General features: G+C 40.1%; 1 protein-coding gene across 4 annotated transcripts in view; it reads left to right on the top strand.

Moving 5' to 3' along the window:
- The first annotated feature begins 356 nt into the window (after positions 1-356).
- slc24a4b (solute carrier family 24 member 4b) overlaps positions 357-25,873 on the top strand; it is a 33,236-nt gene continuing 7,719 nt past the window's right edge. For 2 of the 4 annotated variants that reach the window (XM_082506311.1, XM_082506310.1), the window contains exons 1-10: positions 357-1,418; positions 7,739-7,846; positions 17,266-17,342; positions 19,213-19,287; positions 19,372-19,456; positions 19,556-19,659; positions 19,888-19,962; positions 20,044-20,069; positions 20,885-20,938; positions 22,502-22,650. In XM_082506311.1, coding sequence (XP_082362437.1) covers positions 1,256-1,418; positions 7,739-7,846; positions 17,266-17,342; positions 19,213-19,287; positions 19,372-19,456; positions 19,556-19,659; positions 19,888-19,962; positions 20,044-20,069; positions 20,885-20,938; positions 22,502-22,650 — 916 coding nt within the window. In that variant the 5' untranslated portion in view covers positions 357-1,255. Of the gene's footprint in view, positions 1,419-5,912; positions 5,932-7,738; positions 7,847-17,265; positions 17,343-19,212; positions 19,288-19,371; positions 19,457-19,555; positions 19,660-19,887; positions 19,963-20,043; positions 20,070-20,884; positions 20,939-22,501; positions 22,651-25,873 lie in introns of those variants that run through there. The other 2 variants (XM_082506312.1, XM_082506313.1) reach the window with 2 other exon arrangements.

Below are 25,873 nucleotides of genomic sequence, written 5' to 3'. Positions count from 1 at the left end.
TCATTTATATTTACACATTTCGAGAAAATCCTTCACCTATTTCCCATTCTTTTAATAAAATATAAAGATATGAGGGGTAGCTCAATACTTATGCACAGTGCTGTACATGTGAATGCTCCCCATATTTATGAGAAGCAAAAACCGTTATGGGTGTTTTGGGCACAAAAGCAAGTTTAAAAAAAATAAGAATTTATTCTGTATTTGTGGATGTTTGAGAGAAAGAAGCAGAAGATCCATCACCTCACTTATTCAGGGTGGTGTCAAAATGAGGACAGCAGGTGACTTGCAGGGCAGTTATTAAAGGGGCTGTGCCAGGGACCCAGAAGATATTAGATTTGGTTTCATAACACAGCAGTGTTGGGATAGGATAGGGGTTTTCTGTGTAGGCTTTCTTTTAAACAGTATGATTGGGCTTGCCTACTCGACGGTCAAATAATGTAAGAGATCGCGTGAGTTTGGAGTTCCGCGTGATCAATCAGCAGCTTCCCGTTGTTTCTAAAGTGGACAGTGAAGGAGGAAGATTTTTTCCCCCACTGGCTGTTTGCACATGCAGTACTCAGGAAAGTTAAAGGAGCACGGTCTCGATGGAGGGGATGAAGGGCACAGAGTAGGAGGGAAGCTGATGGTCCTCTCTCATTATCAGCACGGTTTTCCTGCACTGAGGAGGACTTCATGCGGAGGGGGAGGCGCCCAAGCGAGGCGAGCGGCACGACTGCTGCCTGAATTTAACAATTAACCTTGATGAACACTGATTGCTTTCACTTAACAGGCGCAGGTGCGTGTGGTTTGCAAAACGGCGCAGCTGAGCGATTCCACATTTGTGACTGAACACTGACGCATTTTATGCTAAACACAGAAACTACAGGCTGCCACGGATAGATAATAGCAATTGCAGCTGATTTTTTCCCCCCTCTTTCCACGGGACAGGATGCAGGTTGCAATAGGAACCCATCCGACACACGTCCTTTTGCAGAATCCGAATTCAGGGGCGCCACTGAACTGATTTGGAGACATATATCGGAATTTGACCGCCTTGTCATTGTCCATTCACCAGTCCCGGGCAGCTGAACGGCATCATCTCAGCATCCGAGACAAGAAGGGGGGAAAACCTTCCGCTTTACTACTCTCCATTTGCGCACTGGACGGCTTGAAATGAGGGTCACATCCCGGTTGTGTTCCGTGTGAAGAGGCAAGCGAGGTGGCAGTTTCTTCGGCTCAAGGACGCAAAAAGTGGCCGCCGGCCGAGGTGCGAAGCATGGAGCAGCACGACACTGACACCGCGACCCCCTCCAAAAAGACAATAATTGCGAAGATATTTAAAGTTCGCAAGAGGAGAGAGATGTTATTCGTGCAGGTCTGCTTTATCTGCAGTGTCCTGTTCGTAGCGTGGAGCATGTCGGCACTACTGACCAAGACAGGTGAGTGTGAAGGGATCCACCGGGGTGTAGAGAACAGAGGACGGAGCAGAGCTGCTCACAGATCTGCAGTGTAATCATGCACCCCGAAGATCTGTCACATGAGCACCATCAGGCTTCAGTAGCAAGGGCATGAGATCAAAATATGTATTTTTTTTTTCAGACCCTAAATGCGTATTTGTTGCCTTTTATCATTTATTCATTCATTCATACCCGTGTCGTTTCCATGGAAAAAGAATTTGGCATCCGCTGTTACCGACCCATCACACTCCCTAGAAAGTCGGCTTTAAATATAATTGCGGGACATTTGAGGGGGAAAAAAGAGAATCTGTTCAGGCGTATACACGCGTCTGTTTGACAGTATATGCCGCAGTGTGCGCGCCGTGGCATTGGCACGTTTTTGAAATTGAAAGCCAGGCTCATAATTACGGCACACGCGCACTCCATGCATAACGTGCACACTTCAGAAAACATTCCGACCCCAGTATGATCGCTTTTTGCATTTATGCCCTTTGTTCTCAGAAAATCCTCCCACCCTCCTTTTTTCCCCCTTCTTCTTCTTCTGGTGCCAGATGTATTGTCGATCACACTACATTAGCGCTCAGGATCGCCGTTAACGCTGGCATTATCACGTCTGCCCCTGGGCTTCACACACCATTGCTCACACCGGATCACGAGCATCATTACGCTCCCAGGTTCCACATGGCGATCGAGGGATGCCGATTTTTACGCAGAGGCCACTGATTATGACTTGGAGGGGAGGGGTGGAGGGTAAGCAGCGGGGATGCGTTATCTTGCCGGATGTTACAATATTCATAGTTAAAGTCTGAAGTGTGGGCTGAAACAAACCATTTAGATGGCTGCTTTTGTGCTACGCAAACACACAGACTCCAAGCTACATGCCCTCCCATTCACACATGTCAAAACTCCGCGCAAACACTGACACGCACAGCATCCCACACAGCCACACACGGTTATATAATCTAACCGCCAACCTTGACATTTTACTGGTGAAGAATATCCGACACACCACTGTGATCATGGGTTAACTAGATGGGAACACACCTTCAGGCCAGTACTGTTCACAAGGAGGGAACATCGAGATTGCATTCAGTGCCAAAGGGGATTTTGTTAGCTTTTTTTTTTTTTTAATCGCAAAGGAGACTTGGTGCTCCATTCAGGACTTTTCACATGAAAGAAGCGGGATTGCTGTGCTTCTAACGCTGTAAGCCTCAGCTTCAGATCCTGTCGTGAGATCTGTCCATCTGAAACCACTTAGTAATTCCCAGTGCTGAAAGCAGCTGTAAAGTCACCACAGCTCCTGCCTGACTGTGGATCCCTAAAGACATATCAGGGAGTTTTATTAATTACGTTAAAAACAACAAGAGGCTTAAAAGATTATTCTGGAGCGATATCATACAGGCTGGTGCAAATCTCTTATCTCGAAAGACAGGCTCTGGGAGACAAAGTAAGCTCCCTTTGGTCACCAGTGGCTTCCCCTCTTTTCATTTAATCAAGTTTGCCTGACCTACACATTAACTGTCCACATGAAGGCATTTGACAGGAGGCTTCCTCTTGGGTTTCAGCCGTTTTGACAAGCAGTTGCATCCTTGGTGGTGGATAGTGGAATTTCAAGGTGACATGCTTGATGAAAGGGGGGTATGAAAAAGAAATTTCCTTTTAGAACGAGGAGACCCAAAGCTCAGCATAACTAAATCTGTCTAATTCAATAGCTGTGCCCTTTCTCATATTTCAACAATCACAACAGGGACCAGCATGTCTCATGTCACAGGAAAGTCTGTGTGCTTGCCATCCATTTGATTGATGGCAGTATAGGAGTGTGATGAAATGCTGAATGCTCCAGATGGATGGGATTTGATGTACTACTCCTGAGATACATCTTCATGAAGAGGGGTGGGGCGCAACGTGTGTGTGTGTGTGTGTGTGTGTGTGTGTGTGTGTGTGTGTGTGTGTGTGTGGAAACCTCACATGGGCGAGTAGAGCAGGTGTTTTGAGAAGCAGGGCTGAGCTCTGATAGGTAGCTGCAGAGGGGCTGATTGTGCTGGATGCGTATGTCTGTGTGTGGGCGTAAATAACCCGGAGACATTTTTGACTAAAGGAATGTGAATAACCATAAGCATTGTGAGCTTGATGGATGGCTGTCCTTGGTCGATCTGCCTGGATAGAGGACATTACCACAGTGCTATTATTGTCTGCGTGCTCAGCTAGAAGTGAAGTTATGATCTTTTTTTAATTCAATTGTATCCATTTTGGTTTTGCCTAAAGTAGCTGGATATCCCTAATTTTAGAGAATAATTTTATAAATCTGAGTTCACTTTACAGTACCGATCACAATGAATCTGTATTGACAATACACATGGTTTTCAAAAACCATGAATATCAACGCAGTGATGCACTAATGGCAGTTGTACTGTTTGTATGCTACACTACATTTTAAATTCAATTACAATAAGAAACAAGTTTATAGAAACATTTTTGGCTGATAACCTTATTGCTACTATTTTCTTGAATTTTCTGAACCTATTATAATGATTGTGACATCCTTAATTTACATGTTGTATGTACGTGCACAGAATGACAGATGTGCTTTTTCATATGTTATCCAACATAGTGTGTTTGAGAGGGTTAGCAGACCTGAGACAATCTGATAAATTGATTTTAAAGAAAATAAATCAAGTTTCATGTTGTGCAACTGATTTGGTGGGGCTAATGTTTGGAGACAAAAGAAAGTGGTAGGAAAAGATCATAGTAGGAGTTAAAATGAGTTATTTTTAAGGTTATTGATTTTCCTGGTAGCCATGATAAATGTGGGTAGGGGACTATCATTAAGACACTCATTGTGGACTATTTGTTTAAAAAACCAAAAACAAAAGAGAACTCAAACTGCAGCCTCTTGTATTAGCATTTGATGTTTTGTGGCGGAGTTCATCCACCACAGTCATTTTGTATCAACTGGTTTTTATATCCCCCAACTTCCTCCTTTGCTCCTCTCATTTACTGCTGCAGCCAGGGATGGGTTTTCTTACTTAAATGTTGTCTTTGGTTCATTTGACACTTTATCAGTAGCGGCATGGTTTTTTTTTTTTTTTCTTTTCTACACCCACTACTCATTTAGTCAAACTCTACAAACCTAGTGTACAGCGTCCAAGGCCACTACTGATAACTGATAAAAATTTTATATCATATCACAACATCTTGACTGGATTCCTAAATAAGAATCGCTCAAGGCTGGAATGCTTTCTGGGTAATGGCTAACTAATTGATTTCTAGCAGCTCTAATGTAAAATCCTCTTTTAGCCACTCAAGATTCGTTGACCTCTTGACCCTGTAAATGTAAAAATAAACTGGCATCAAACATTAGTTTGGTGTAGTGCCTGAATAATGTGACAAACTTTTATACTGAACTGCAAATGTATTTCTTGACCTGCATGTTACCATCAAAGTGATCAACTTTAAAATTTTGAGAAGGAACAGGTGGAATTGTATTTAAAATGTAAAAATCTAATTTTTTAGCAGCTCAAGCTGTTTAAATAAGTAAAAAATGCTTCCTTATTGATCTCAGACCTACAAAGACAAATGAAGTGATTACTGGCTCATTTGCCTTTCAACCAATTTCTAATCAGCCTCTTGAATTCATGACATTTCCTATTAACAAACTAACAAGGATTAATCGGGGGGTACTGCCAACCTTAAAGAGCTTCAGAATGTCAGAACATGAAGATTTAAACACAGAGAATAAGACAATTAATCAAAACAGGTCAACTGGGAGAAGGCGATGTAGAATAAGCCAGCAATGTTGTGCAAAACAAAAGCTTGCATCCTTAGTTTATCCCACTGCCTCGATGTACTGATAGAATCATGTCTTCACTGTTTTCTTCTTTTCAGATGCTTGGCACTGAGAAAGCATGTTGAACTGCTTGTGCATATGCACATACATGCAGTTATCTTGTTTAGGCTTCCAAGAATCATTGGTCATAAGACTTAATAGTTGTGGTTAAGTGATTCCACACAACTGAAACTGCAAATTGTATTTAAATCTTATGCATACACTTCTAAAGGGTAAAATTCTCCAGGTCTACTGGAGTTTGTGTAAATCTGAAAGTTCAGCCTATTCATTAATACAACATTAAAAAGCAGTTCTTGGCATGAAATGTCCACATGTTTAGTGTCTGCAAACTTCAGACTCTTCATGTTCTACCCTGATATCAAATTAAACCATGTTTATTTTAATGCGAGCATTGCTTGAAAAGAAATCAAGCAATAAGGGGAGAGGCAGAAGGGGAGTGTAACCATGCTGGTTAGTGAGACGGAACAGGTTGGAGCAGTGACTGGAGGGTTTTGGTCTTTTGGATTGGAGAACTGTAGGAAGCAGCTGCAGTTGCTTTGTGTACAGTCTGTTTGTCAAGTGCCTGCTGATCTTCAGGCTGTCTAACTCTACTGGATTGAAAGTGGCAAATAATTCTGTATCACTACATTGGAAATACAATCTAGCCAGGTAGAACTGTTTTACAATGGCAATTGGGAGAGGGTTGTGGTAGGAAAATGTGAAAAGCTAACTTGCACTTGGGTTGAAACTAACTGCTGATGCAGTTCTTGGCTCAGCAGTACTTCAGTGTCCTTTAGCTTTAAAATTTAGGCTAAATGGATGGTGCAAACTAGTTATCATAATACTAGAATTTCAAACTCAATGCTGAAACACTGGAAAAATACTTTATACCATTTCAACACCATGGGGGAAAACAACTATTCTCCCATACTGTTATAAGCCATTAGTTGCCATGCTAATGATAACAGACTGCTAATATGGCTGTCAGGTAACAGTTGGCTAACATTTACTTGGTTTACATTAATATATGCCACCTCATGTTAAAATTTCTAACAGTTTAATACTTGACTTCTTCCTTAAAGTGTGGGTTGCTATTATGAACATTCAGCACTAGCGGCTAATAACTAGCTGAAATGATTAGCTGCTAGTGGTTAGCATTGTCACCACACAGTAAGACCATCTTGGGTTTTAGTCTCCAGGGGCTTTTCTGCCTCTTGCATGGTTCTCCCAATGCTTGCATGGGTTTCCTCCCAGAAATTTGAGACTTGTATATTAGGTTAATTTGTGATTCCAAATTTCCAGTAGGAGTGTGACTGGTTGACTCTTTAAACCATGTGGTAGACCCACCGGTCACCTTGTGCAGTTAAGATGTTTGAGAACCACCTAACGTTGGATAAGAAAATGGACCGGTGGATGAATAGGTTTGATAATCAGATCTGAGTAGTGCACTGTGTAGTCTAATTTGTTTTAATCTAATAAAAAGGCAAATGGAGTAATTATCTGTAAATCTGTTAATCGGTGTTATTTTTAGCACTTTGTGGACTTCTGGTTAAAAGAGTTAGGGGGGCTTAGTACACATGCAGTTTGTTTAAAGCTTAAAACACTATGTTCTCTCCTTTATCTTAAACATTACTTGCTCAGTGTCATAAAGATCAGTAATTAGACTTTGGTCATGGAGATCATGTGAATCTGCTGCTGTACAGACCCTGTCCCAGTCATTGTGTGATCTATTACTCTAAAAGAGTAGGTCTGTTGACAAACGACCGGTATGAATGAATGTAGACATTACTCCTTGTGGTATTTTTAGTAATCTGCTCATAATCGTGTAACAGTAGAACTACTAAATCATCATGTCGTCAGTTACCACTTTCTCACTTCACCATTTTATGAAAGCTGCAATTTTAAAGCACTGCTAAGCTTGTTGTTATGATTTTTACATAATAGATTTGTGACTGCTATTTTTTTTCTTTCTTTCTTCCCCCTCCTGTTCTCATTAGAGGCTTAAGAGCAGTTTAATGAAAAATTACACTCTTTCCCCCCCCCCTCCAAAATATAATGGCACAGCTACATTTTGATGCGTTATTCCTCCTGCGGCGGTTGCTGCTGGATAAACATGTCATTTATACATGAATAAAAACTTTTAAGGGATTAAAGAAAAGCAACCTTCTTTCGGGAAATTGCACATAATTCAGAACATGGGTATTTTTGGTCATTGCTCATACTTTGTGTAACAGCAGCCATGTTGGGTTTTGTTGCATTTTTGAAGTGTGTGTGTGTGTGTGTGTGTGTGTGTGTGTGTGTGTGTGTGTGTGTGTGTGTGTGTGTGTGTGTGTGTGTGTGTGTGTGTGTGTGTATATGTATAATGGACTTTTAAGGTCTTGATCAAAAGAGGATTTAAATAAAAAGTTGTTATTAGTATTTATTATTACTATTATGTTAATATGTGATAATCAAAGCTGTTTCAATACGGTTTCAGGCCATGGGATGATTGTGGAGGGACATCCCGACCATGAAATCTGGGGGAGACGGCTAATGGCTTCAGTACCAGAAAATGAAACTGAGAAGAAGAACTGTTCAGCGCCAGGTACACCATCTTGGAATTAATGTTTCTCCTTAACAATCCATTGTAATTTTTTTTCCTTTTAATATATTGACAGCAATGTTTTCATGATCCTCAGTCAAAGCAGGATGTTCTTTGAGAACAGAATGTCCTGGAAGATTTTGCTTCTCTGGCACAAATACTAACTAAACTACTTGATGACATGGATGAACATTTAGCAGATGAGGAGCCTTATAGTTTCCTCAGAGATAAACGCAACTACATCTGAATCATAATGTTACGCCAGATCTGCTGGATGTGTAAATGGCCAACTGTTGGATCTCATGTTGCAATTATGAACAGTGAATTTATCACCTAATAACAAGATAACACTTTTTTCTTTTGCCAGTTATATTGTTTGGCTTCATTTATGAACACAGTGAGATCTTGACAAGCGAGTCTTTATTCAAACGGTGGAACTGCAAATTAATTCTGTTGAACTAAACATTTACATCCTTGAGGCTGATAGTTCTGTTGCAGCTCAGAAGATGTAGTAAATGGGCTTTACAGCACCTAATATATCAATAGATTAGCATGAAGACATCTGGGAGTTGTGGTATTTCTCAGCGGATTTTCTGCTTTTAATTCACATCTCTGCTGGGTTTGTATTCGGATGCGGTTTAGATCACTTGCACAGTAATAAGCAACAAAAGGGCTATTAACAGCGTCGGGTATTGATTAGCTTACATCATCCTAGGTGTACTTAAAGGAAGCAGCACTCTCTTTAGATACACTGGAGTATATGCTGACTCTCTGCTGAGATCTGCATTGTGCTGCAAAAAGAGATTTACTGTTTTTTACCACAAAGTTATTGATTTTTAAACGGTACATAAACAGTGATGGCAATGTCACGAAATGGTGCATTTGTTTATTTATTTCCATGTCATTTGAATTGCCTCAGTCCTGACTAGTTTGCTCTTCCCAAACACTGACTCACATGAGCGCTCTGTGATTCTGAATGAGTCAGTGGGAAGAGGGGAGCCATCAAAGACTGCCAGGGTTGCACAGGTTTGGTCCATTTTGGCCATTTGTTGCATATATACACTTACGGAGCTGTGATTAACTGGCTGGGCAGGATTTGGGGACTAGCTGTGCTTTCCGTTACTAAACTCTCAAATGTCTGGAAATGCAATGGTTGGATTTTAAAGCCTTAAAAGTAATTGCTTTGCTACATACTGGCTTTTGTCTTTGTTTTGTGTATTTGTTGCACAGAAGTTGTGACACTAGGGCATAGACAATTTGGAAGTAATTTCAAGTGTGATGTATGCTCTTTACTCTACTGCATCACAAGTGATCCAGTCAGAGCTAACAGGCTATTACTTCATTACCGGTCACAGCAGGCAGATCCCTCAGAGATTATCCAAATCATTAGTGTTGCAACCTGCAATTTTTAGATGTAAACAAACGTTTTTGCACCAGTCACAATACCAGACAGTTCGCTGTGGTTAAAAGTGCTAAATAATGTTTGAAGCCTTTCTTTTGCCTTTTTGTTTTTCCAATGACTTCCACACTGGAGGCACCTGACTGGATTTGACATTCCACACATTTCTCATCGGCTGGAGTCCTCCCTATTTTCCCACCAGTGTTCTGCCTCGTTAGAGTAAGCTGATCATATGACTCTTTGTTCTTGAGTCTTTGTCTCATGAATAATCCTGTCATAGCTGCTAAACTTCAGACCACCCTGGCTGACAGGTTGCTCCAATGTTGTGGGCAGTGTGGTCCTAACTGTAGCACGGACAGACTTTACACAAAGCTGAGCATTTGGTGCACTCTGGCATCAAATTTCAGAAGGTTCTTAGGCTGCAAGCTCATCCCGAGCAGTTCAACCCTGTTCCACATGAGTCAAGATGCTCTGTGGTGCCCATGCAACCTTGCACTATGACATTTGTATGGATGACTGCAAGCTCGGAGGTGGTGACAAACTCCATTAATTTGAGTATCAATGAGTATCAAGACTCTTGGGATTCCTTTGTAACTCATTCCAGCTTGATGCATATAATTTGTCTTGATCAGAACATAAGCTTTTTGTAAGCAAGCTCAAATGTCTGTCAGTGTAGCTCTAACCCACACTTGAAGTCTTGTCTCACTGATTACAGTCCAGGTTTCCTCCCTTATGACTCCAATTAGGTTTTGTTGAGTTTCACATTCATTATCCAATTTTCACTGTAACTAGTGTGATAATTATTTAATGTTGACATGAACTCTCAAACTTTAAGAGAAACCTGCGCTCGTATAGATGATTCTAAAAGGGTCACCCACTTTTCACTATGCATGCTATATATACTATATAGTATACATTCAGTACAAACATGGCTAAAAAATGGAGAAATACAAGCAAATGGGGTAATTTTTTTTTTTTTGGGGGGGGGATTGACAACAGTTAACTTGGATCAGTCCACATTACTCCATCACAAGCGTCTTACCTGACAATCTCAGGTTTTTAACGCCTTAATAGGATTTGTGCAAAATTTCAGGTCAGTAATGTTAATTTAATTAAACACAAACATTGTAACATCTCATACTGCAATTCTTTCCCCCCCTCCATATCCAAGCTTTAAAATCTGTGCAACCATTCAGGGTGCCTTTTTCATGTTAAAGGCTAAAGCAAATATAAATCCCCTACCATTAAAATTGTGGTTTCGACAGGTATGTACCTTTAAAAATGGCTTGATAATGGAATTTAAAATGGCCTCTTCAAATAACGAATGCTGGGGGGGAAAAAAAAGTCCTATTTTGTAATTTGACTAAAATTGAATAACCCTTTTGTTTTGTTGCACTTGTCAGGTTGAGTTTCCATAGTGCCTTCTTAGTGAGGAATCTCTCTTAAATAATAGCCTTATACCAGTCTCCCAATAAGGGAAGCATGTGTTTGTGTCAGATCTTTGCATTTCTGCCTATTCCTCGCAGATGTGTTTTCCAGGGCTGCTCCTCCAGCAGTGGACCAGTGCTTGTACTGGAGCCAGGACTGGTACTTTTATTATTATTTCTAGAGGCTTCTGCTTTATGCTGATATTGTGGAACAGATGATACTCTGTTCACTTAAATGTCTGTTGGTGGGCTGCTTGGATTACTCTCTCTCTCTCTGCCATTTTTGGTCTTTGCCTTTTCCTCATTAATTCTGTGATCACTGTGCTTCACAGGGTGCTAATGCTGTTTTTGATTGTCCCAAGTGCTGCTAAGGCAGCACAAGTGCTTGTTTTATTAGGCGTTCAGTAATAACTCCAGGCAAATACAAGGTGCTGTCCAAACTGCTTTCTGGGTCCATTCTTGATTAGAAAGCATCCTTCCAAGCCACAAAGAACCAAATGACTCAGTTTCTGAAACAACATGTGAATAATCTTCCAGCTATCACATGCAGATCTTGAGTATTTCCTGTAGCTGTCCCATGACAAATGAAACAAATGCACTCCTATTTCTCACCCACATATGAAGAAATGAATGACTGGTTTATTTCAGGATTTAAATGTTTTATGAGCTCTTTCAGGCTGTTATAAGAAACGTGATCAGTAATGCGTTGCCTGAAAAATGGCTTACGGTTGACTTGGTGGTGGGAGAAAAAGAATTGGGTTATACACTCATCTGTATCCCGTTTCCGAGTGCTTATGCCAACTTTAGAGCGCACAAAATGGGAGAGGGAGCAGAAAAGCATAGCTAATGTTCTCTAGGAGTAATAATTTGGCTTTAATAAACATGCTACTAATGCCCTTTATTGAGAACTCCCTCTTGAGTGGCGTGATTGTCCTGGTTGAAGCAGATGGCAGCACAAAAGTGGAAGTGAACAACAAAGAAAAAGGTTCAAAATGGGTTGGATTATAGTTATTTTAGATATGGTACTAATCTGCTCACAGACACTGGCCGCACATGTTTCACGCTAGGGATGAAAAGCAGGGGTTGGTGAGGGGGAGCTGTGACTGAATCTATATTGCTAAGAAGTAGCAGCGTCACCGTGTCACCGTGTAAAAGCTGCAGCCTTCCCTTTTAGTGTAAATGTTTGCTAGTGAGAAGAATCTGAGTTCTCCTGCTGGCACAACAATTTAGAGGCAGGAAATTTGGCGGGAGCATGATGGGTGAAGCTGCCAGTGAGTAAAGGCCCGTCCATGTTGGATTGCTGGTTCGTCAACTCCTGGGAAACACCAGAAGGAGGCTTTTTAAAAGGGAATTACACAAGTGGGGATTATGCCACTGTGCATAATGGAAACTGACCTCACTTTGGTTCTTGTTTGCCAGCAAATAACGCAACGCAGAGGAGAGGCACGAGCACCTGCACAGAGCAGTCTTTAGTACCGTGCAATTCAAACACATCTGACCTCCCCCTCCAACTAAATGCATTTTCCCAACTAAATGCATGTGTTCTATATCGGTGTCCCCTTTAAGTTGTCAAAGCAGGACTCTGTGAATCTGCTGCACCAACAATTTGATTATTAAAGGCTCGGGGCAATTCATGTTTAAAGCAGAAGTGTAATAGGTATGCGAGTATGCTCATGCGGGTGAAAATTGCATGTGTCAAGCTCTCACACAAACGAGAGTGAGAGTGCTTCAACATGTGGTGGTTCAGCCTGAGAAGATCCTAACCTAACAAGGATAATCGGGGCATGTGTGTTCTGGACAAACAAGCAGCTTCAATTTTGTTTGCTGTGTGACCTGGAGATTTCTCCCATAGGTCGTCCCCGTGATGTTGTTGTCATGTTTACAGGACTGAGCTGTCAGCTGAGTCATGTCTGCTGGAGCAAGCTAATTATCTAATGGGTTAATAATGGCCCAGAGAAATCACTCTCCTCTGAAGAGTCTCTTGACTTCTGCGCTCTCGTGTCAGTTGTAGTCAGCTAATGACCTGGCTGGTCCGTGGGTCAGTACGCGAGCAGTGACAGGTCTCACCAGGCACTCTGCCAAAACATTTTGCACGCGTCAGATTTTAATTCGGTTGTATCGCATTTAATAGCCTTTTGTTTTTCAGAAGTAGGGCTATTGATAGGATTATAAAACAGACCTTTGCAGGGCTCCTTGTCAGTCTTGCATCTGTAATAGGGTGTTTTTGTGTCCAGAAGTGTTGGGTGAAAACTGGCCTGCTCTCTGCACTATCCTGTCAATCATCTCTCTGGGACAACAGAAGGCACCCAATACTGAGCTGTGTTATGTAACAGCACCATGATATCTGGAATATTACCAGATTATGGAATAGTAATTGCAGAAATGCATGAGTTTCTACCACATTCTGGCTTTAGTGCATCAAAAAAACTGAGATTCTATGAAGGGGAGGTTTGCTATATTGCACGTCTTGAAACTGTAGACTGTGAATAAACCATAGTCTTGGATTTATCTGGTTCACAATGCAACCAAGGTTAAACTTGTTTGAATAAAAGCAGGGCTGTACTGAAATTTTGAGGGTCGAGAGGAGGGCTGAACATTATGTTTAGAGATGCGCTGACCTGCTCATGTGCAAATACACCGATGCCACTTTAGGGCAACGTAATGTTAACCTCATTAGTTGTACACTGAGTGAGCAGTTTGGTAATGTATGTTAGGCTAGGCAAAGATGACAAATGTGATGCAGCCAGCCGTCTATGCTCTGTGCAGGAGTGAAAAATGGTTCCTTAAACCAACATCAGCTTTGCAGCAAACACTGGGGAATTGAGAGAAAATGTACAGCGATGATCCATTCTGCGTTTATATTTAAGAAAAAAAGACAACAGCACTTACGAAGGAGATTGCTCTCGAAGGCTAGCAGTTCTCAGAGCACTGGAATCAAAGTATGAATTTCCTTGCTGTCAGCCACATTAGACCCCATACCAACACAGCAGCATCAATTTTTTTTTTTTTTTTTTAATTTTTTTTTTTTTAAAGAAGGCATATGAGCAGCTTGTTGAAGAGCATTTCAGTCCTCAGCTGATGTTTAGACCAGCAGTGCTTGCCCAGTGTCTCATGTGGGACCACATGCAGAGCTGTTTGGAGGTTTGCATGCTGCTATGCCTCATCAGGTCTGTTTGATGGCTTCAGATGTGATGCATTTCCAAAAAACAAACAAACAAAAAACTCTTCATGCTGTGCTGCAGGATGGTGCTAAAGACATGACTGAGAGAACTGGTGATGCTGGGTTCAGTTGTCTGCTGCAGGTTGCTGACGACCTCCAGCTGCTTGAGTATTTTCTTCAACAATGTGAAGTCAGCTGGGTCTATATTAGATATACAATGTAAACATAAAATTTTGTTACAGTCAGAAAGCAGCAGACTGCTGAGTGCCTTGTTTGACACAAGGCAATCAGTACTTATATTGTTTATGAGCAACTAATCACAAATCAACCTACATTTTCCATAGAATAACATTTATATATCTGCAGCTAAAAATGGCCAAATTTCTGGAAGATGATAACCTTGTGACTACATTCATTTAAAAAAAAAAAAGATAAGTTACCCTGGCCCAAAGCACAGAACTGATTTTTTTTGTTGTTGTTGTGTGTTGTGGGTTTTTTTTTTTTTTTTTTTTTTTTTTTTTTTTTTTTGGTTGCTTTAAATGGATGAAGTGAAGTAAATCAAGAATAATTAAAATAGTTAAACGGTGAAGCTGTAAGCTGCAAACATCGACTGATTCTTTGATTAAAGTCATAAAATTTGATCTGGAGGTAAACATTCTATATTTGCGGTACACTTTAGTAATCCATCACCCCAAGCTGCTTCCTCATTTTCTGTATACATGTATTTAAAAACAAACAAAAAAACCCCACTTTCTTTAGCTGTGGTACATATTTATCATTCTATTTTTGGACCTCATTTGAGAAGAATCACTAAAGCAGTGTGTGCATTGTCCCACTCTTGTATGGACATCCTGTTCTGGCCTTATATGGGAACTGGCTACGGAAGCATGTTTGCATCCTGTTTGACCTCTGCTGTGAGGAGACACAGACGAACCCTGCAGACACTGTCTGCTCATATGTTTACAGGGACTGAGAGGTGACCCCTGCCTACCTGTCATCTCTGCGGTCACTGTGCCAGCACCCTTTTAGACACCTCATTTTTATTTTTAATTTTTGTAAACGCTCTCCGTGCCAGAGCTGATTTCATATTTAGGACACAGTGTCACCAAATAACTACTTAATTATTGACTGTTTCAACTGAACATGGAAGGACTGGGAAATTCACACCTTTCCATGCTTTTCAGAAGCTTAATGGGTAACCTTCAACAGCTAGAATGATGTTTGTAGCCATAAGGCATAAGTTTGTTTTCAATCACCTCTAAGGCACAGCTGACAAATCCTGTAATTGATTGCACCTTTACTCGAGGCAGCCAGTTTTCCGGTGCACTTCATATGCCATATAAAGCTGTCAGAAATGAAATGAGCTAAAGCTTCCTGACATAGTCAATGCCACTGTTGGATTTCAATGCCACCTTAGGCTTTTCATTATACATCATGTTAGTCTATATTACACTCTAGGTTAATCAGTTTTTTATTATCATATATACTAATCTAATCGGGTGCATTTATCCAAATTTCAAAATCTACAAATCGAGGTTTGATTAATTTGAAAGTAATTTATTTGGGCCATGCCTCTTTTTTTCATTTTGCAACTAAAGGGAGCTATTGTACGACACACCGATGCATAATGAACCAACATTACCAGTCATGTGATGTAATTAAATGAAAAGAAGGAAGCACGCAGTTGATTAAGAGGTCTTGGACTGCATCCTGCACAGCATTTGATTTTCCCTGTGCACAGTTTCAAATGCTAACTCAGTCACATGTGCACACAATAAAATATCATTGCAAAAAGATGTCTGTGAGATTGGGACAGATGCATTGACAAGTCTCAGGTGAGCACTGTTCCACTTCACGACTCCATATGTGACAGGGGCCCGAATTTTGTCCTTATTTTCTGCTCTACACGGCATTGTTCTGCAGGCTTGGATTGTAGTGTTTTATTTTAACAATACCTGTTTATTTGGATTACTGAAGGATAGAGCAATGATTACTGCAGTGCAGTAACCCAATCAGGTGTTTTCCCAATTCTAGGGATGTAGGGATGGTCTGTAAGTTGAAGCACCACTTTTATGCAGATTGACTGAATTTCACAGCAAAAAAATTCAAAGGATCCAAATGATGGCCTCCATGTTCTCATACACTCCCTAGTTTCACTGGTGTTCACTTGCACAGTGAAATGTATCAACTGTTACAAAATAATCGCTTCAAAAATTTTGTACATTTACTTGTTTTAATTTTGGCCTATATCACACTACTTTCCAATTCCTTTTTTTTTTTTTTTTTCTTAAATCCCTGGACTCTACTGGAGTAGCTTAGCTTGATTCACAGTTCAAGATTTCCCATTCTTTCCTCTTAATGAGCCTTTAGCCCAGCCCTCTTCTGACTGGCTGTCCCTCACAAACAAAATGTGCTCACAGCACTGGCAGAGAACCATGAATGGGGCAAAACCCTGTTTTCAACAGCATTGATGTCCCTTAAATAACACTTAATGTCTGTTAAGTTCCTTCTCAAGATCAATTTCGGTGGCTTTGTCATACAGTGCCGCTGTCAGTCTCACCTGTACTGTGCTAATTACTGAATTAAGTATTTAGCTTGCTAATGTATTCAACTTAATAGGATAAAAATATGTAAATATTACCCTTGCTCTACATCAATGTGTTAGCATCTACTCCAAGCACTGCTCCAACTCAGTCTAGCCTCCCACCTGCAGTATACAGAGTTTAGGGAGTGCTCTAGTTTTGTAAGTATTACACTTGGAATACAGCAGGCTTGTTGCAAGCTGAGATGTGAACCTGCAGCTCAGGTCCAGCAGGGATGGGTCGGACAGAGGCCGTTCCCCCCCACAGAGGCTGTTCTTGTCAGGGAGATGGCTAGCTTCTGTTTTCAGCCAGGTGCACCGTGGAGTGGCCGTGCTCCCCTATCTGAGCCTTATGCTCGTATCGTGATCACACTGTGGGCCAGCTGGAGTTCTGGATGATGAATGACGAGTCCTCAGCATGGGAGTGTTTTCTGCCTGCTTGCTTTAATTCTGTATGACTTCAGCCTCTTATCATAGCCCGAGCTTTTCACATCATAAGAGGACGTGATGATTGAGACCACCCCCCTTGAGTAGGTATGAAATAATTGGTTCCTTAGTGATGTGATATTGAAGGTGTTTTGAACTATTCCTTTGCCTGAGCTATTCCTGTTCCTTAAAGCTGTTCTGGGATGCTGGTGATCAGAAACTATTTCATTTGCACAAAGTCTTGAAAGCTGCCCAGTTTTAAACATGGAAGACACATTTCGATATTAGGTAGCCAAGGGGAAAGGGAAGGAAGAAAAAGAATAACGTGGTCGTAGTGTAGTGTGAGCCATCTTGAAGATGGGACAGTGATGTGTACTTCGCAGTCAAGCTGCTGATGTGTGGTGATTGTGACATTTCTTCTTTTCTCAGCAATACACGAGTTCCCCGACGACTTTTTCACCAACGATGAACGGAAGAGTGGAGCCATTCTGCTGCACATTGCGGCGGTAAGACTACTTTTTTAAAAGAATCTGCACCTGCATGACAAGTCTCCAGTCGGTGACTCATTTGGTTGTAGGAAGATTTGGAGGCTTTTCACATAGCCGACTACTGTTTTCAGCTTTCTAAGCCTGAAAGTTAAGAGGGAGATTATGGTGGCTTGTTTGATTTGCCAGATTTTAAACTGATCAGAGGTGCTTTTCTTTAGCTCAAGTGCATGTTATTTAAAATAAGTATGCACCCATTTCTCTGCAAATATCTTTAAATTCAAACTCAGAAATAGTTTAATATATATATACTCAGAACAAAGGGGATAAGGGAATAACATGATAAACTTTTTTTTTTAAAGTGTAAAACACGTCACATTTTTGCTCTACTATAATGTCAAATCAGTGCTATGTTCTTTTAAATGTATTTTTCCAGTGTCGCTTTACTATTTGTACAGTTGGTGGAAGCAGAAAAATAACAAATACTTAAACTGCAAACAATGGTTGCAAAAACTGATGATAATCCAAAATGTGACATAGAAGGACACTTTAGTCAAATATAACATTTTTTTTTTTTTTAAAGTTAAACAGTGAAAGATCTGAACAATCCTTGCAGTTGGATTATCTTGCAAAAGTTGCAAAGTACCCTTGAATTGTGTCCAATTGTAATAAGATTGTTTCCTGTTAGGGTTTATAATTTGGTAAACAATCTAAAAGGCAATTTACATTAATAGGTCAGCCTTTTAATATGTCAAACTGTCTTTTGAATGTGTCGAATGCACACAGTAAGATTCTGGAGCAGTCATTTCATTTTATGGTTCTGTATGTCATAAAAGTGTCCCTGCTCAGGAGTGTGCATGGAAAGCTTCATAAATATGCCAGTGCTGTATTTTTGGTCCAAGCTTTAACATTGGCATCATTCGTAAGAATGCATGTGCGTTTTAATGTATTTTATTTATTATTCCATATTAAAAAGTTTTGCCTTCAGTGAGTCATGATGTCTCTGACTTTGCATAAAGACAGTTTAAGAGTTGCTTGTTATTATGCACTTGTGAATGCACACACCCAGGACTGGAATCTGTGAAGTGAAATTTAAAATTTGGGTCACAGGAATTCTGAAGTGGGTTTTTTATTTATTTATTTTTTTACATTTAATAAGAGGACTATGCTCTGATTAGGGTGTCTTTTGAACTTTTTTTTTTTTTTTTGTATTTGGATTTAAAGAAATAATGATGGAGGGCTGCTTTGAAACTGGGCTTCCTGCTTAAGCTTTCCTTAGTACAAAGAATTGGGATATTTTAGATATGGAGAGCAGCTCATACTGTCTTATTGCTTCTGTCATTATCACTGCTGGATTTCTCAATGTCTGAGCATATTTGATTAAAAGTGATATTTCAAAACTGATTTGAGTTGCAGTCAAGACAATACACTCATAACCTCTTTAATTTTCCTGAGCTTCAATTTACACATTTAAATTTAACTAATAATGTCTATTCTGACTTTACTGCTGAGAAGTAAATGTGTGGAGAGTCTGCTCACACTGCAGTCCTGCACTGCCCCCTGTGGATAGCATAGAGCAGAGCACGCCTGTCAGAGCTGCCAGGCCCTGATGATGTCACACATGATCTATAATTTATACATTGTCCAGCCGCCTGTTAGGAATGGTGGTGGGGAATATTTATATTTTTTTTCCTAAAACTGATTTGATATTAAAATTTAAAGCGGTTTCCCCTTCAGCTGTTTTTTAGCAACTCGTGCTTTATTAACTTAGCTAATTTCTGCAGATTTAAGGATATATCCATTAAGCCCATGCACACTTTATTTACTATATCCTTGCCCCTTGTCACATAAAAATTCTACAAATGTAACTTTTTTCCCCCCCCATCTCCAGGCTCTTTACATGTTTCTGGCGCTTGCTATAACATGTGATGAATACTTTGTGACATCACTGGAGAAGATCTGTGAGGTACGTGGTGGTTGTCATCCTCTCTTCCCAAGTTACACTTTTACGGTGTATGTAAAACCAATCATCTTTGCTTAATTCCTGCAGAAACTAGATCTAAGTGAAGATGTCGCAGGAGCCACCTTCATGGCAGCTGGCAGTTCTGCACCAGAGCTTTTTGCATCTGTCATCGGTACTCATGCATACATACAAGCAGTATGTGCACCCACTCAGACGTTCCCAGATGGTCGGTGTCACCACTAATTCTGACTGGCTGCCTCCTTGTGTGCAGGTGTCTTCATCACCCACGGTGATGTGGGGGTGGGGACCATCGTTGGCTCAGCGGTCTTCAACATCCTATGCATCATTGGTGTCTGCGGGATCTTTGCTGGACAGGTGTGTGCGAGAGAGAGGAGTGACTTACTGCTGTGACTGTATCGTTCTGTTTATTTATAGACTGCAGAGCATCACGTGTGTCGCATTTGAGGGGAAATGAAGCAATCTGCTTCAGTTTTCTTAGAACTGGTTTTAGTGAAAGTGGAGAACTAAACTGCAGGTGTAATCAGAAAGTGTTCTGCAAATATGTTAACTGTAACTCAAGAGATACTTTCTGTGAATTCTTAGGTGGTGATGCTGACCTGGTGGGCTGTTTTCAGGGATTCCTTCTATTACATCCTGTCTGTTGTGGCTCTGATTGCAGTAAGTTATTGCATGTGTTTATTAATGAGTACTTGCCATGACTGTGCTGTAATCAAAAAATAATTTCTTTTTATTTTTCAGTTCATCTATGATGAGAAGATAGTTTGGTAAGCTGTGCATTTAACCATATTTATAGTGAGGTTGTTTAAAGTTTTCCAACTTTTCAGTTCTTTTCAGTTAGGACAGCTTTGCTTGATTCAGTTTGCAACAATCCTTTGCTGTTATACATTGGTGGTTGGTGTAGACAAAGGATGTCAAACATGAGGCCCAGGGGCCGGAATCGTCCCACTCCAGTCCGGCCTACTGGTAAATGTGAAGGAGAGCGTACAGTTTGGACTTTTAATTGTATTTTCATAGATTTTCCTGTTGTCTTACTCATGAAAACCTCGCCCACAGTCTTTCATATTACACCTTTTTTTTTTTTTGTGAATTAAGAAAAAATTTCTGCTTCATACTGTCTTATTGCTGTTATTGCATTCACCCCCCCATAATTTTACACATTTATTTCTTACGATTAAAGTCATCAAAATAGAGCAGCATGTCTTTATCATGTTGAAATTGCATTTCTATTCCTTATTTTGAAATATCGCTGGGATTCAATGTGCATCTAAACTTGATGGGATTTTTACTGGTCTAGGGATCAAAGTGCGCTGTATGTGTGATGCTGTAAAATGAGTTTGACGTCCCTGGTGTAGCTCCTCAGTACACCCATTATTTGCTTTTCTTTAAGACATCTTTCTTTTGATTAGCTTCCCCTCATAGGGCAGGTTTGAAAAGCAAGTGGGAGGGGCCGCTGTATTACAGTCATGTAATACCTCGAAGCTTTATAAGCTAAAACGTATAGCCTACTGAATTCCTATTTAACTTCTTATATACAAGTCGAGCCATTTTAATTTTATTCCTCATCCTGTCTCTCCATCAGGTGGGAGAGTTTGGTGCTGGTGCTCATGTATGCAGGATACATCCTCGTCATGAAGTGAGTCTTGCAAATTCTTCTTACAGCTGCTTTTGTTGAATCAGGCTGGAATCATGATAACACATTCTGCTTCACGCTCTTATGCACTAACAACCTGCATAACCAACCGTGCGTGCACAAATGAGCAGCGGATTTCCAGCTACTCGTATTGTCTGACTAGTGTTACAAGCTCATTCAACACGGGAGCTTTGTGGAGGAAAACTTGCTCAAATTACAATTAACAGTGTTAATGTGTCTAAATTTTAGCTTTATTTATAGGATGCTGTCTTGAGAAAAGGAAAGGAATCATAGGCATTTCAGATTTTGGAGTTCATTGCACTCAATTTTTGTCTTTCCAGACCAAAGTGAATAATGCCAACCAGGTTGTCCTCTGCTGCTTTCTCTGTCCAGCTGGTAATCTGTGTTACACTCAGCAGCAGTCTGCTCTCTCGCTGCCATAAGAGTTTAATCTCTCCCCCCCTCTGCAGTGGCTAAGAGCACAGGCTTAACCAGATCACTCCTTTTCTTTCTCATTTGGAGGAAAGAAGTGCTTACTCTAGGATATGCTGTCATGTTATTCCAGTTGAAATGGAATAAAGTGGGTTTTATATAGCACAGTCTGTGCACTGAGGTGACCTTGTAGTGCACGGCTGTGATTTTTCACAAGCAAGCTGCACACATGCTGCTAAATGACAGCATGGAGAAGTTAGGTGCATAAAATGTAAGAATAATAAATCACTATAAATACTTTAACATTTATAAGGATTTGTTAAATTAGATGTAATTAGTCATTTGTCCTTGAAAGCTAAGATTATGTTTAAAAGTTATTCAGTAGTTATGCACTATGGTATATTACACATATCAAGTATGTGCATGAGCTTGTAATTATATGCACAAAGCCTCTTTTTACCTGTTGAATGTTTGAGAAAATGTCTTGCCCCGAACATGTCGTGTTTAACTAGAAGGGCTTTTTATTGATGTCCTCAGGTAGTCTTTTATTCCCATTCTGTCCTCAGAGTTCATTTGAGAGGGAAAAAGGCAACACAGAAAACACAATTTAAAAATTGAAAAACAAAAATGATACCCTTGGATCTTCTCTTGCAAACTGCAGCCTATAATCACAAACTATTTTAATTTTTAATGTTTCCAAAGGTGCCGAGGGGCTAGAGTAGCTCTTGTAATGCTGCCAGTGTAACCTCTACGCAAATTATGTTCAAAGGCAGCGGTGTTGTTTTTTTGATCCATTTTTATGTAATGGCACTCAAATGGTCCTGCTGAGAGTCTGAGGCTGAAAAGCTTGTTAATGCCTTCTGGGGATATTTTCTTTCTCTCTTACGCCAATGCAGAGCAGCTCATTATGTATAATGTAATGTGCTGATATTTATTAGAAAGTGAGCCACCTGAGTTGTAAATTGTATAGGAGAAATAAGAGGATTATTCCGGCTAATTAATACGTGCTATATTTCAAACAAATTGGTGCCTTTCATCTAAAGCTGATAAACCCATTTGCAGATCAATCTTGTGACTTTTTTTTCTCTCCTGCACTATCTTTGATTCATGTATTATGTTTAATCTTTTTACTAGATTCAACTCCAGCATGCAGAAGTTTTTCATGGGAAAGTCAAACAAAAATGTGGCAAATGGCAACGCGGCAGCCAGCAGTGAGATGGAGGACGGTAATACTAGTTATGGCTATGTTTGGGATGACGACCCGTCATCGCCTTTACTTCCAGGTAAGGTTAATCAGACAGGCTGCATACCCATGACTAGTCTCTGCTAAATGAGAGACTGTATGTTGAAAAGGCAACAACGTGGTTAATCCTATGGAAGACTGTGGGCATTTCCTCCTGTTATAAAAGGGCTGTGGCTTTGATCTTTGCTTCCTTTTGGCTAACTAACCTGAAATACTTCAGCTTCTGCTTTGTTCTTTTAAAAATATGCCCAGAACAGTAGTTAAACATGTTGTGAAATGAACTCATTTACAACTTGGTGGTTGGATGAGAAGATCAATACCACTCATAAGAATGTGAAGCTATAGCCTACAAACTAAAACTGCTAGCCAGTGGTCACATAGCCATCTGCCCTCTTTGTTCTTGTAAAACAGTAGGCTATCCCAGCTGTACCTACATTCACTCACCTTCCACTTCATTATTAACGCCTGTTCAGCTGCTTGTTAATGCAAATATTTAATCACAGTCACATAACAGCAAATTGATGCGTTTATGCGTGTACATGCGGTCAAGACGACCAAACGAGCATCAGAATGGTGAAGAAAGGATTTTCCCCACATTGGTTTTACAGAGACTGGAAAAGGAAATATCCAGTGAGCTACAGTTCTGTGATTTTAAAAATGCTTTTTGGGTGTCAGAAGTCTGAGAATCGCCAGACTGCTTTGAGCTGATAGAAAGGGAACTGCAACTCAAATAACCGCTCATTAAAACCAGGGTTTGCAGAAGAATGTTAAATGTCACAGCCTGCTTCAGTAGTGTAGCTGACAATGTTCATCCCCTTATGAACAATGTACCCATCTCCTGGTGACTGCTTACATCAGGATACTGCACCATGTCACAAAACTCACGCCATCTCGAACTGCTCTCTTGAACATGTGTTCACTGTACTCAAATGGCTTCCACGGTCACCAGATCTCAGTCCCTTTGGGATGCGGCGGAATGAAGATTCATATCAAGGATATGCGGTCAAAAAACGGAAGCAACTCTGACTAGCAAGGTGTACACCAGTGGGTGGTGAGTTTATTTGGCATATAAACATGAGTGGAATCAAAAAGACATTTCACAAAATGTCAACTATTTCTTTTAATAATTCTTCAGAAGCACAACAAGCAAACTTCACAAGAGACGATTTGTCATGTCCAAAACCCCCCTCCAAAACTCATTTTCTCAGTTCTCCTTTGGGTGATAACCAAGTGTAGCTTTTTAACAGGCACAAAATGAAGTTTTAAAAGGGCAACAACATAATAAAGTTCAAAAAAATCTTTTCAGATTAGTTTAATGTCACACAACATGTTTTAGGTCTCAAGGTTATTCTGGGAGAAAAATTAGTCTTTTAAATAATACCATTGGTGTCATGTTACAGTACTTTATAGCCACAGTCCTCTACTTCTTCCTTCTTTTTGAACTCTCAAAGGTTTTTAATTAGACATGTAACCCTTCTGAGAGACCTAACCTTTCCTACTTTGGCTGCATTAGTGCTAACATGCCTGTCTGTTTAGCCTTACTAAACTTTTTCTTGCTTGTTGTCAACAGTGTTGTGCTGCTGTGTGCCAGTTCTTTCTGCTTGCATACTACTTTTCTTCTGCTGATCTCTGGGGTGTAGACCCACTCGCTCCTGAAGTGGTAATGAATTTCACAAGAGGAAATGTTTATGCCAGCTCTGTTTACATATTTAATTTATGTGCATTCTTGCATGTATAATAAGTCAAATTAAGGCTGAGTAAAACTAATAAGTGGACTGTAGAACTTTTAATTCCCCACACACTGAATCTTAGTACTAATTGCATGCAAAGACCAAATGTGGATTTGCTGGGTGCCAATAAAGCAGGCCGAGTTGAAGTCTGAAGCGGACTGTTTAACGTGTCGGCCAAATTACAGCTAGAGTTGAGTCAAAGGTTCCTGCGGTTACATGTTCAAAGATGCACCCTTTGAAATCAGTCTTGGTTGCTAGTTTTAAATATTTAAAAAAAATTTATTTTACAAGACAATATGGGAGAGCTATTTGAAGTTCAGTATCCAGAAATCATATGAACTGCACACTTATTTTAACCAACCCAGTTGCTGTGTAAAACTCTCCTGTCAATATTCCAGAAGCACGAAACACTTGGGAATCAAAGGGTTTTTGAACATCTCCTTTTCTCCACAAGCATTCCTGTTCTACCAAGTAACTTTGAGATTGAAGTCCAGGAAAGGCAAAAAATTCATATTTTTGTACTACGAGCATTTATGGAGAAGCGTTTGTAATGGGCCCTTGCTTTTCTAGCATGCGCCACACACATTCTTAGTGATAGTTTTACATTTTTTCCATCCATTTATATCTCCAAGAAATATCATAATGTGCAAAAACTAATGTAGGAAAGAGGAATGCTGATAGGATTCATCATTCCTAAGTGGTGATGCAAGAATCTGAATCGAAACAAGTTAAAAAAAATAAAAAAATTCAACTCTCAAAAACACAAATTCTTATTTTTCTTTTGCTAGGTAGTTTGCCTTGGAGTACACATTTTGTTACCATGGCAAACGGGGGTAGCCAGGAGGGCACCAACTGGTCTCTAGACGTGTCTGACTGAGGCGTCAGTAAATCACCAACTTGAGATCAGTTTCTATATAGCTTTATTGTAGTTTCACATTGGAGAATTTTGTATACAATTTTATATAAAACTTTCATCTCTGTAAATCCACTTAAATATGATTGGATAATCTAAAAAGTTGAGTTGAATTGTCTGAGAAATATCAAATTTGGCATTTTCTTACAGTCTACCCATTTGAAGCGAATTGAACTGAACTGTATGTGCTAAGATTGGCATCCTGGTGCTCCAAACCAACAATGTTACCTTACAATTGGATTCAGAGAAGCACTTACCCTGTCACTGAGAGAGCAGGTGACATAAAGGCACCAACAGAAAAAGATGGCTTGAAAGAAATGATGGATTTTTCAAAAAGGAAGGCATCCAGATTTGTAGATGCAAGGTATTCCTCATCTTGGGATGGTTTTACTTGATATATTTGACATCTAACTGCCTTCACACTGATTGGGGAGTGGTAGAATAATAATATGGTCTAGTGCAGCTCTGTTTGACACTAATTAAATGGCAGCTTAGCTCTCAGTAATGCTTTATTTTGGCTTGGAAGTCTCGAGACTACAAATTTATATAGCAGATGGTTTTTTTTTTTTGTTTTTATTTTTTATTTTTATTTTTTTAACATGCTGTAATGGTTTGGGCCA

Source organism: Aulonocara stuartgranti, assembly GCF_965226115.1.
Source record: "Aulonocara stuartgranti genome assembly, chromosome: 15".
NCBI classification, from domain to species: Eukaryota; Metazoa; Chordata; class Actinopteri; order Cichliformes; family Cichlidae; genus Aulonocara; species Aulonocara stuartgranti.
The sequence above is the reverse complement of the archived record's forward strand: the minus strand, read 5'-3'. Positions and strand labels throughout refer to the sequence as shown.